This window comes from Cyprinus carpio, chromosome B10 (genome assembly GCF_018340385.1).
Source record: "Cyprinus carpio isolate SPL01 chromosome B10, ASM1834038v1, whole genome shotgun sequence".
In the NCBI taxonomy this organism is placed as follows: domain Eukaryota; kingdom Metazoa; phylum Chordata; class Actinopteri; order Cypriniformes; family Cyprinidae; genus Cyprinus; species Cyprinus carpio.
Window position 1 is genome coordinate 21,363,911 of NC_056606.1, and position 13,571 is coordinate 21,377,481.

General features: G+C 38.7%; 1 protein-coding gene across 12 annotated transcripts in view; it reads left to right on the forward strand.

Moving 5' to 3' along the window:
* LOC109086782 (cAMP-specific 3',5'-cyclic phosphodiesterase 4D-like) overlaps positions 1 to 13,571 on the forward strand; it is a 193,668-nt gene that overhangs the window by 165,515 nt on the left and 14,582 nt on the right. For 8 of the 12 annotated variants that reach the window (XM_042733243.1, XM_042733248.1, XM_042733244.1 and 5 more), the window contains 5 exons: positions 714 to 776; positions 5,772 to 5,808; positions 6,349 to 6,425; positions 6,571 to 6,620; positions 12,629 to 12,741. In XM_042733243.1, the coding sequence (XP_042589177.1) occupies positions 714 to 776; positions 5,772 to 5,808; positions 6,349 to 6,425; positions 6,571 to 6,620; positions 12,629 to 12,741 (340 nt within the window). The remainder of the gene's footprint in view (positions 1 to 713; positions 777 to 5,771; positions 5,809 to 6,348; positions 6,426 to 6,570; positions 6,621 to 12,628; positions 12,742 to 13,571) is intronic. The other 4 variants (XM_042733245.1, XM_042733252.1, XM_042733246.1 and 1 more) reach the window with 1 other exon arrangement.

Consider the following 13,571-nt stretch of genomic DNA (forward strand, 5'->3'; position numbering starts at 1 on the left):
CAAACTATTGAACGGTAGTGTAAATATGGCATTAAAGGAGTATTTCAGGTGAAAACTCACCCTCATATCATTCCAAATGCATGACTTTCTTCTTAGTAAAAGTATATAATTTCCGAGGGCTGCCAAGCTACAAAAAAAAGACAAAACACACCATAAAAGCACCTTAAATGTGGTCAGTACAACTAAAGTCAAATGATAGCTGTGTGTGAGGAACAGCCTGGAATTTAAGATGCTGGAAATTAGACATGCACATGATTTTGGAGCTACGGTAAAGATTTATAGCAAACGCTAAGATTCCCATCTGTTTCTTGCTCAAAACTAATGTATATGGCTTCAGAAAACATATATAGCCACAATTTTAAAGTGTTTCTTTTCTTCTTTGGAGAGCTTGATAGCCACAGTACACATTCATAAACAAGTCTGGATTGACATGAAGGTGAGTAGATGATCTTTGAGTGAACTATTCCTTTAATACGACATGAAAAAAGCAAAAGTAAGTCACTGAAGAATCTGAGAGAGACTCAAATGACTCTTTAGCGGTTCGCTGACCTCTTTAGAGACACAGTCGTTCATAACAGCTACTTCTCAAACCACAAAGGCAGAGGAACAAACGTGTGTGATGCACTCTGTGTGTGTGTGTGTGTGTGTGTGTGTGTGTGTGTGTGTGTGTGTGTGTGTGTGTTTGTCTGACAAATCTGTGTCCTTATCGATAGGAATAACCACCTGCCGAGACCAGGCCTGGTCTCTCGGAGATCTGAGCCGGTAATTAGTGGAAAGTAAGTTCTGGTTCTGGCTCGCCTATCCTAACGGAAGCTCCTGGCCTTGCTCTTCCTCAAGGAATGCTCTTGCTTGTCTAATCTGCATCACCTTGCTTCACCTGTAGATGCGAGCATCACGGTCTCACATGCATTGAGAACCCTCACCATTTAATGCGCAGAATGACGACCAAATCAACCTGCGATGGGGCAACAAAAACGTAATTTTCAGGTTGATTTGATTGGGTGACGATTCTGGGCATTAAAACGTCTGTGTGTCTTAAGAGCGTAGGAGAACGTCATGAGAGAAATCGCATGGAGAAGATAGAGTTCAGATGACATGCCGCTTGTGGCTTGGACGTGTGTGTGAGTGCGTGTTTGTCAATCTCCATCTTTGCCATGATCCTGCATTGCATGTGATACTGATAATGGTTGTTCAGAGGTGCACATGTGACTATTATTATTATTATTATTATTATTATTATATCCTCTAGTCAGCGTGAATGCATTCGCTCTATTGTGTCACATAATTTAATGTTCCTTAGTGGATTGATCTAATAAGTAATAAAATGCTAGACATTTAAGAGAGATGGATGCTTTGTGAACTCAAATGTTGAAATTGCTGAATTAGATTTCGGGCAGCATTCGTCACATTCGAACAATAGGGGGAGCCAACAATACTCCAAAATGATCAGCTTTTGGGAAATACAACACAGGTCTTTAGTTGCACCACAATCTAGTGAGCTCCCTACTGCCTACAGTTTCCTTCTAAGATAGCATCCTAACTGAAAAATAAACAGCTTACTAGTTTTTGCATGCTACTTATCTTTTGGGATAACCTTTGCATTTGAAGAACACTTGACACCTTAAATTGCTCCCTCAAGTAGATTTTGGAACAGAACAATAGAATAGAACAGAACAGAGGTGTAATTATTGAATTATATCACTTCAGTTGCATGATAAACAAGCACATGAGCAACAGAACGATCTTGGTATGGCTAAAGCAAATGGAACGGTGATGGATGATATCACAGGAAATTGTCAGATCAGTGCACTTCCTCTCTCTGGCCTGATCTTTGCAAGCTCAAAGCGTTTCTCTATGTAACCCTGCACCGGCTCATGCATTATAAAGAGTCCCGAGGGATGGCTGGGTCACGTTTTCATTTCATTTCGCCAGAGAATCCATTCTCAACCCGGAATGGAAGGAAATATCATGTCGGTTTCTGATATTACCCTCTACCGTCACAACTGCTCTTGGAGTTTTAGTAGTTCATTGGCAGTATTGCACGTAATGTACTGCTGGGAAGTCTGACTCATTTTTTGCCAATCACTTTGTTCAGATTTCAATTAACAGGTTCCAAGACACCACACAAATCTCACTTTTCACATTTGGGTTTTTTCAAAAGAATAATTAATTTTCAGTTTGAGGCCTGAAATATACTCGTCTACATGTTTTCTGGGTATGCAAGCTTGATTTCACGTGTCATTTCTTTCTAGAATGTCAGAAAACAACTCATAAAGCAACTCAAATATGCTTTGCATTCTCTGTTCTGCCACAAGGGGCGCTGAAGTGAGCATTAACATGAACTATCTGTGGTCAGTTTTCTCTACTGTTTGCAATTGTTCTTAATAAGAAAACTGGTTGAAAACTTAATAACTAAAGCTAGTTGAGCTGTTTAACTGAATAATAACACATCTGATGTAGTGGCACATTTCAAGTAAACTTAAAAAAAAAAAATTGAAAATGTGAAGAAAATGATTGCCCCCTTGAGCTTTATTACTGCCACATTCATAGTCTACTCAAAAGAGTATGTTAGTATACTGTCACCTAAAACATATATGCATTTTTAAAGGTTTTATCTTTCTTTGTTATTTATTTATTTATGGTGTATTTATTTAGTTTATGGTTCCTATGGTCATGAAAACTTGTAATTACATGGGAATCAGGTCTGGAAAGTCATGGAAAGTAATACAATCTTATAAAATCATGGCCATTTCTTTAGTCACTAAAATGTTTGTAGTTATGCTCAGCATTTAAAAAAGTGCAATTACTATAAAACGTTTTTTTTTTTTATTTATTATTTCTTTTCCTTTTCGTACCTTATTTTGGTACCATTAAAATACTATTACTAATTATGATTATACAATAATTATACTATCACTAATATTATTATACTAGTTTTAATTAATGTTAGAATTAACATGTTAGTTTTTATTTTAAAATTTTTTTTTATTTTAATTTTAGTAAAGATTTTCATAATTCCATAAATTTGTATGCATGTTATTTATTTTAACAATTCAAACAATTGCTGAGTGTCTTTTTTCCCCTGATATTTTCAAAGAGCTCACTTTAAGACGAGCCGGGGCCATCTGTGTTTTCCGTTGAAGTTACGCTTTGATAAGCTGCCTGCTGCCTCTCCATTTAGCTCTTCTGAAAGGTACTGAACAGAGCGCTGATAAACCATAGTTAGTTCTCTTCTCCCTGAAACGCTGTCACCATCAGAAACACACACAGATGTGGAGTTCACACGCATGATCTGGACAGAGTAGCGTGCAGGATAGCGTTCACATTCCCACTCCAGTTAAAGCTGCACTGAAAAGTCTTTAAATGAGCGGGTTGTGGGTTGTGAAATGGCAGCAGGTTGTTGCACTTGTCGAAGCCGTGGCCTTGTGCTATGTTTAGCGCGCGTGCATACTACAGCAGTTGGACGGGAGCGCGTGATACTCTACACACGCCTGCCGGTGACCTTTTCCTCCTGGATGGCGTGTGGACATGTAGCACTGAGGGACGTCGTCATGCATACATGCACACAAATGGACGTATAGACACACGGCATCATGCTAAACCGCAGGAGTGTCAGCGACACCCACGTGCTGAAACTGAGTCGTGCCACACGTGAAATCGGACGCTTCTTCAGCCAGCCGGATGACAGGCCGAGAGGGTACGTGGTGTTTAGGGCTGTTCTGGAGGTCTCGTTCTTTGCTCAGAAATCCAAACGTGACCTTGAACTCCTCCCAACATGCTGCTCACTTACGACTGTATGCTTACTGCCTCCCCGCCGCAGCGACTAACTGCACTCACATGCGCTGCTGTCCTGCTGTCGCTCTCGCCACTAGCCACTCACTAACTGCATTTCTGAGCCTGAATAATGTGAAGGCAGAACGGTGACAGGTCAGGTCATCCCATTAAAGGGGCATTCACACTGACACAGATTTACTACTCAAATTCCTGTGCCTATGGTCATGGAAAACTTGAAAGTATCTGTGAATTGGAAATTAATAAAAAAAAATTTTTTTTTTTTTAGTTTTTGTAGTTATACTCAACATTAAAGAGTTTATTGGTAAGAAATTGTGCTTTGTTTTAAAAGTGTAGTTGCTATAAAATGATGTTTTCTGTTTTATTTTTTCTTTACCTTTACATCTGTAAATTTGTGGAAAATGTCTTTATTCTCATTGGCAGGTATAGCATATGCTACTAATGATTAGTGTTATTTTAATATCACTGAGATACTATTATAGTTTTAATTCATATTTTTGAATTAGTTTTTATATTTTCTGTTTTCATTTTAAATTTTTGTGTGTTTTTATTATTATTATTTATTGTTTTTAATGTCTACAGTATAGATTTTTTATGAATTTATTTACAGCTTTATTTTATTTATATTTTTTGCACTTTTCAAATGTGTTAGTGTGATAAAGGCCTATTGGCCTATGTTGTCACATCACATACAAATTATGTTGTATTAAACATTAAATATCACATATAACATAGTTTGTACTGTATGGCATAGTATCTCGTGATTACGAGAAAAAGCATAGTTCTAATGACACGTCATTATTACAAGAAAATATATTGTTGAAAGACATATTTCATTATTAAAATATAAAAATGAATATATACGTGGCAGCAGTGTGCCACCATACATTTTAGATTTTAGTACAGTAAGTTAAATGAAAATAAGAATTGTTGTATTTTTGTATTCCTTTTTTATTTCAAGTAAAGTTTACATGAAAAGTAAGGAAAATTTGAGAGAAAAAAAAAACTTTTAACTGACATGTTATTAAAAATGTAATATACTTTAATATACAGCCTTTAACGGATAGGAAAATGGATAGACACAGGAAAGTGACTGTATCCTCAGGAGCATCACAGCTCTAATGTGTTGCAAGCAGGTGCACGTCCCGCTGTGTCACAGATCTGACAGTTTGAGGAGGAATTTACCAGGATCCTGAATAAAATTGAAAATTTCACATTTTCCCATCAAATCAGGACAGTCAGGATAATAAACAACAGTGAGATGGGATCAGTCTGCTGCCTACCTAGTGAACACTCCAATTATTTAAGTACCCAGTCAGCAAAATTTTTCGGGCATTGTAGACACAACATGACCCAGACTGGGCTTTTGATGCCCAAAAATCAGCTTGACAATCAGCTCACTTGCTAAAGTGAACATCTGAATCTCCTAGTGCTTGATGGAAATGTTGATGTTTGGTCGTTTATGTTGTTTAAAACTCATTTTTGTCTTTTTGTTCTTTACTTCTTTGTGCATCTTTCTCAGTGCTATTGTTGCATAATGAAAGTCTCCTGTATTTTAAAAACTATTTTGTTGCATTTGACACAATTAGACATGAGCAGCATGTATGATGCAAACCGAATGTGTTGACATGAAGTGTGACGGTGAGATCTGAATGAATGGAGCTGGTCCACACACTGTAGTGAACATTCACTAGCATTGAAAGCATTAATGCAAGCGTGTCCCTGCCTGGTTGTCTCTTGTCACACAGACAAACCATATCTCACTCCTCCTGAAGGACCAAACGCAAGAATATCATGCAATCTGAGCTTTTGGGAAAAATCTGCACTTTTATTAATGATATGGTTCGTTTGTTATGACAAATGCATGCAACATTATAAACATGCGTATCACGCGTTAAGAGAGTCATCATTTTCTTTGGCTGTGTACCTGAGGTGTGTATGTCACACTGCTGATTTTCTGACTCTCCGTTCTCTTGCAGTCATGGAGATGACCTCATCGTCACGCCGTTTGCACAGGTCAGTGACACAGGAAGCAGTTCAGGGTGAATTCTGGGATACATCTCATCCAGGCCCTTCTGCACTGTTAAAGTCAACATGAAACTCTTTTGCAATCCATTTTGCTTCCATAATATTACGTACCACACAGAATATTCGGTGAGAAACATTGTAGGGAAGGAATTTTATTCATCAGGAACTGAGTGGATAGTGAAAAGTGACTGGTGATGTCACAAAATCAGTCGTTTTATTCATTTCTTTTTGATAAATGATTATGAAGTTCAAAAATTTTGGGGTTTTGGAATAACATGCATATGTGAATAATGCACAAAAAGACATGAAATGTATGTCACCATATTAAATAATACAAACAATCTTTTAGTAGTAGTTTTTAAAATGATATTTCAACTGCACGTGTGATTTAAGCTTGAGAATAGAAATGAAGTTTCACAAATACTCATTTTGTCGTAACTTGAATATTTTGTTGAAGGTTAAACGTGATGGATAAAACTAAACTACAGAGACTCATCATCAGTGACCTCTTGTGTTTTATTCTTGAAGGTGCTGGCTAGTTTGAGGACGGTACGGAATAACTTTGCAGCGTTAACCAACCTCCAGCAAGATCGAACATCCAACAAGTGAGTGCAGTTACGTCAAAAATTCAGCTTTGCAATCGCCATGGACGCCATTGGCGTGCAAAAAGAGCAGAAGAGGAAACTCAAAAGTCAGATGTATTGTGTTATCTATAATGCTTTCTGCTTTTGTTATGCGGAATTTTCACAGGCGATCCCCCATGTGTAATCAGCCTCCTCTCTCAAAGGCCTCCTTCACAGGTGAGATTCTTATACCTTTTCAGAAACTTGATTTCAAAACTTTAAACTGTGTATTTCATTCTGTTGTACTGTTCTCTCTTGCTTTACATGTTATTTTTCACTCATTCTATGTAAAATGTTAACATTTAGCATTTTTGATTGCAGACTTTGGTATCTAAATACAGTTTGAGATGTCTTCAGAAACGCATATGCAATTACTAGGATGAGAACATCTGAGAAGCAGAAGGCTTAGTTAAAAGTTTTATTTTGCTTGCTATTTAATCAAGATGTTATGGAGATCTCAGTGTTTGTTCTTTGCTGTTGGTTGTGTTGGATTTGGTTCTCTTGATCAAACCTGTCATAGCAGCTGTAAACCTCTAGGGAGCAACAAAACACCTTACATTCATGCAGTAACCTCTTTTTTTTTCACCAAGGCTGCTCAATTTTGCAGTGATATCATTTAACTTAATACACTTTTCTGCATTATTGTAGAAAAGAGATGCACTGCGTGGCCAAAAAGTTTGTGGACATATTAAAGACCAATAGTTTTGAAAATACATGATTTGTATGGTTTACCATTGGTTTTGATATTATTTAAATTTTAAACCTCTAAACTGAATTGATATTGGTCTAAACTGATGTGTAATAATAATATTGAGCATTTTATATAATGAAATATCTGGCTTTGACAAATCAGAGCACAGTTTGAGATCTGAAACTCTAGAGGTGTTTTTCTTAAGAGAAACATCTAAGAAGCAGATCAACACCACATTAAATACCAATCATTTTCACATTAGATGCTTATAACAGGTCTGGTCTTTGGGCATATGCATGCTTATGTCCATATATTGTATATAGATGCATGAGGATCACATCTTCCAAAAGAAGTAAGCATAACCCACTTTGACATTCGTGAATCTCTCACTCCATTCGAATTGTGCAAAGCTGTTATTAATAGATGTGGCGCAGCTGGCAGCCCACCAATCTGACATGATACTCGCAAACACACGGCATCTCGCTTTCATGCTCGACCAGAGACGTGCTTCCAGTTTGGGAAAGCACGTGTTGGCGTCTTGCTGGGACTTTCAAGATGAGTCCATCAGTCAAGATGCTCCCATCACTTATCCTTCACGAAAATGTCTGATATGGAAACTCACACCAACACTTCCCCACTTTAGTGCACGTGCTAACTGTGCATTCAGGCCATATGAAAAAAAAACAAAGCCCTAAATCAAAGTTGCACTTCCCTCAGTGGCACCTGCCGATATGGACTGATTCGGTCCATTATCGGCTCCTTCTATATATAGCAGCTGCTTAAAACATAGAGGTCCCGCCCCTTGCTTACAAATGATTCGACAGCGGTTGCCTGGCAACCTGATGGCGGCTGGCATAAGCATCTCAAAAAGAAGGAGTCTCATGAGAATGACCTGGTTTTTCACACGGGCGCCTCTTCGAACGTGGCATCTAGGTGATCTCGGCCTGCTTTTCTGAAGGTGTTTGCGTCAGGCTGAGGCTTCTGTTTCCCAAGGATGTTTGTTTTTCCTTTAGCTTAGTGGATGTCTTCCATTCTGTTTCCCACGGCTGCTTTCTCAATATTACTGGAGAGGTCTTGTGAAACCGTTTGGCATCTAGCGGGGCCAGGTGGTGGCTCGGAGTGATTTATCTGAAGTCTGTCACACGGCTCTGACCTGCTTGAGTGAAGTTTGATGAACTATATGGGTCAGTCTTTACTAGAGAAAGGCCACCACTGAGAAGTGGTTTTTATTCATCTGAATTTAGCATAATTTAGCAGCAAAGTAGGTGTACCGTCAGGTTTGGGCATTCTGGATATAGTAAATGTGGGTTTGCCAGGTGTTTTTTGTATCATATATTCAGAAAGAGAAAAAAAAGTCCAAAATGTCCAAGTCATATTTCACTTCAAAAGCAAATAGTTTAAGCATTTTATTTATTTATTTATTTATTTGTGCCTTCAATTTAAACAATATTTAAATTAAAATTAAAATACTACATAATACTTCTAATACTATTAAAATACTACAGCCTATTATTTAAAAATGTCATTGTGATAAATATATTTTATATATTTTTAAAATATATTTTAAAATGTAATTTATTCCTGTGATGCAAAGCTGAATTTTCAGAATCATTACTCCAGTCTTCAGTGTCACATGATCCTTCAGAAATCATTCTAATATGCTGATTAGCTGAAAACAGTTTTAATAATAATTAATTGTAATGATAAATAATTGTAATCATTTTTTGTGGAAGTCGTTATGCATTTTTTCAGCATAATTTGAAAGAACAGAAGTAGATTTAAATGGAAATGTATTTTAAATAGAAATCTTTTGTCTCATTATAAAAGACTTCCTGTCACTTTTGATCAATTTAATGCATCTTTGCTGAATAAAAGTGTAAATGGATACATAGACATCTTAAGTTAGGATTCTCATCAAATTCAAACCATTTTGATTGTTTTCAAAACACTAAAATATTGAAAAATGACCCGGATATTTCTTGATCTCTGAAATGCTTTATTTTAAAACTGTAGCTTTGTCTGGCATCCAGAGGCAGAGAGTGTTTGCTCAGTCTCTGGCGTTCCTCTCTTGTGGAATCCACTCCAGAGTTTGACTGCAGCCCTGTCCTGCTCTCAGTCACAGCAGCTTCTGAGGGGCCGGCCTCTGGTGTCGCACTGAACACAAGAAGAATGCCATTGACGTCAGAGGAGATGTTGTCAGCAAGGACAGTGGACCCCTGCTCTTGAAATCTCCTCAGAGTGATTGGACAGCCGTTTGAGGAGAGGGCTAAAGAAATGGGGGATTGGGGCGGAGAGAATGCCACACTTTCCCCCATTTTCCCATCCTTTTCCCGTCTTAAACCTTTCATCTGTGCATTTTCTCTTTCTTTGTGGGGCTAGTGTGTCACCAAGCTGTTTTTCTCCCCTGACCCTTGAATTATGATAGACAAAGCTGCTGCTGACCCGAGTGTGCGCAACACTGACACTCGCGAGCTGCATGTCAAATTTTCTCAGTATAGTCCTCTAAAGGTTGCCCTGTAACAAAAGCACCAAGATCCTGTGACCTCTGAAGTGCGTACAGTGATTGTGTCACGCTTGTTTTGATGAAGGCTTCTCTTGTAACTTTAGCTCTCCTCTGTGTAACTCAATACACACGAGTAGAATTGCAACAGTTTGAGTTATTGTTTATTGTCTGTGCGGTATGAACGTATGCACATCCTGTGACGCAGGTTAAGGTTTTAAATGCACTAGTCACAACTGCACAGCCCCGACATAATCTAGGATTATGAAAAAATTAAATCTGGCCCTGAACGGATCACATCGGTCCCATAAGGAGGATAAATTTTCAGTGGAAATCTGCGTAGATTGACTGTCACGTAATCTTCCAGCATCGCAGTGAATTAATCTGCGTTGAAATGGCATACAACTTAAGTAAACAACCTCCCAGGAGCATTCTGGGACATGAAAGAGCAGTAGCTATCTCAGACAATCTGTCTGTCACGAGTAAAGCCACCATTCCCAGAAATACTTAATGCTGTTAACGCAGGGGCGGGGCTATGGTTGGCCACCCCACCCACAACAGCCGTTTCTGTCTCTTTTTTCGTGACAAGAACCATCGTTTATTTAAACGCAGAACGTCTTTATGACCACATTAAACTAGAGACGTTTCAGACGTGCGCTCCAACTTTACCTCAGTGCCAGGCGCGAGTCAAACAAGCGCAGAAACGGTACTGTGCCCGTAGCGCATGCTCTTCAATTGCACGCACAAAAATCATTTCATATCAAATCGCGAAATTAACTACGAGCATGCAATGTCGTAGTTATGTCATCAGTTAAGTCATGAAGTTACCAAAAAGGCAATTAAAGCTGCCTTAAATCTGTGCATGCAGGCCTTTGTATGTACAGTATGTGTTACATGAGTCACATTTAAGAACATGTCTCTGAAATGCAGTGGTTTTCCAAACTGTCCTGGAGCATCCCAGCACTGTCTCCCTCTCCGAACACACTCAATTCAACTCATTAGAGACTTTAAGAACTGAAGTGGGCCAGAGAATAGGTAAAGAGATGCGTGTCATGTTCAGTATCTGCAGCTCTTAAAGGGACAGCAGACAAAAAACCTAATGACCAGCTGCTGTGATGTCTGGTAATCAAAGATCAAAAGAAGAAAAGAGGAAATCAATAACTTTTGTAGCTTTAAGGATTCATCTATATTTAATTTAGAATTTAGTGTTTCATAAATTTATTCAATTTCTATATATGTCCTACTTGCTGAAGGGCACAGGTATGACGTTTATTATAATGGGTTTATGTGAAGATTGTTTTAAGTTCACTTAAATTAGAAGATATTTTACATAGTCTAATAAAAAAAGTAGTATAATAAAAAGAGACATCAGAGTGATACTGGCCTTCTGTCATAAAAAAGATGCCATTATACAAATATTAAATATATACTGACTTTATGTTGTTTCTACATTCATTTGAAGATTGAATTTTAATGCAATGTAAAAGTATTTTTTTTAAAACTTTAATGTTAGGTGGGATTAATTTTTCGATTTAATTTAATCGATTGACAGCACTAATATATATATATATAAACACACATGTATATATTTAAGAAATATTTACGTCTATATATATTTGTGTTTATATATGATTTATATTATATATAATTATATATTACATATATTTCTTAAATATATACGTGTGTGTGTGTTTGTGTATGTTAATATATAAATATAAATATACACAGCACACACACATATATTATGTAAACACAAACTTTTCGATGTGATTAATCATGATTAATCAAAAAATACATATTTATTTATTTGTTTATTTTGTATTTGGCAATGGTTGTTTAATGTTTTATAAATAAAAACATTAATATTTTAGATAGATATAGTTTTTTTCATTATTAATTATATTATATATTATCTAAACATTTTAAAAAATTTATGTCAATAATTTTAATAAACTAGTATAATTCTTAATATATATGTAAATAAATGCAATTTATAAATTTAAATTAAGTAGGCATTACTATACATATTTTATGTACAATAAGCAAACACATGTTGTGGTTAATTTGATCTTCCTTTCAGATGTTGTGAAACTCTAGTCTCGAGCCGTGCCACGCATAAGACAGAACTGCAGCATGCATTTTTAATACACATTTGTAACAGAGATCTGGCCCCTTTTTGCTGACAGCAGTGAGTCTGCAGGGAAGCTGGGCTCCTGCTCCAGCACTCCGGTCCAGATCTTGCGTCTCTCGCGGCGTCGTGCTCTCCAGCTCTGTAGGTTTGTGGTTTCACAGGAAGCCGCTGATGTTTGTGTAAAGCAATGCCTTCTATGTCATGTCTGTGTAGCTGAGGTGGCGCGCTGCTCTCTCACTGTATTGCTTGTGCAAGCTCTTTTTTACGACTCTGGATATTGCTGCTGCCCGAGCTCTCCAGGAACACTGGGCAAAGCCTCATACAGGAGTCTCTGTCTGGGGGGGTTAAAGCCGGTAGGAGGTGCTGAGAAGACCCTTTGCATTTTCTCTCTTTTGTTGTGAGACAGAGCGTCAGCTATAAGACATCCTCAGAAGTTCATGGACCTGTGGAGGAGACTGATTCTAAACCAGCGTACGGACATGGGATTGTTAAGGCAACCCGCTGGGAATCAGTAGAAGCGGATTAAAAAGGGAATCTCTGTGCTCGTATGTGTGTGTCTGTTTTGTTTTTCTAGGAGCATGGGGCTCTGGTGCGCTCTTCACCAGGAGCCCTGCACGGCTGGACTGACAGCTGTGTGACTCTGTTTTATTGCGTCGACCGACTCTGGAGTTTTCAGAGGACGAGGAGCAGCTCGTACTTGATCCTTTAGCCCTGATCTTTTCAGCACAGCATGAAGAGTCACCCATGTGTGCGCCCTGGACATCCCAGCATGGCTGTGTACGACGTGGACGATGTCCGGGAAGCCTCGGCTAGCCCGGTCAAACGCCTCAAAACTGACCATCCCCTTCCCTGTCTCCCTCCAGAGGAGGCCTACCAGAAACTGGCCACCGAGACCCTGGAGGAGCTGGACTGGTGCCTGGACCAGCTGGAGACCCTGCAGACCCGACACTCCGTCAGCGAGATGGCCTCCAACAAGGTGAGTCACCGTTCAACTTCCCACCTAACACATGGTATTTTCCACGTCGCACCTAAGAACTAAGGGCTTCCCCTTGACTTAATGTCATTACCGCCGCTGCCCAGGGGAGCTCAGGTAATTGGTGCGATTTGGCAGGGCTGTTGGCTCACAGACGGAAGACGTTATCAGGTAGCATTAGAGCCAAGATGGCTGCCCCAGGGGGTGCACTTACAGGGAGATACACACACGAGTCATGTACGTGCAGGATTGTGAGTCAGGGTTGTCCATCACGCATCCTGCTTCAGCATGACCGATGAAACACCAAATACTTGTTCCCCCCTTGTGTGAGTAGAAACAGCCGATGTTTATGCATGCATGTGTGTGTGTCTAGCCCATGCTGGAAGACCTTTAGTCAGACTGAAGCATCATTGTCTTTGGAATCGTGGGTCTGTTCTTGTGGGAGGGAGGTCAGATTGCTGGGGATCATGTTTAGCATTGCTGATGACTACACAGGCATCTTTTAATGTTGCACACCACTGTGCCCAGGACTGCAGTCTCCATCAAAGCTTCCCTGTAATTCCTTTTTGTTGAGGGGGTTAGGGAAATATGGGATATAGGTCTTGTTTTAGTTTATGCGTTTGGTGCAGGTCTAAGAGGAGGGGAGGTGCCGATTCTACTGAAGGTCATGAATCACATTTCACATTGGAACTGGGTGATATAATGTTGTTGTCATTTAAACCTTGAATGTCTTCTGTTGGATTTTGGTAGTTTGAATAGTTGTTCCACAAACTGGATTTTTACAATTTTTTTTGTGCTAATATTACTGATCAGAAATTAAGTTTTGATGTTTT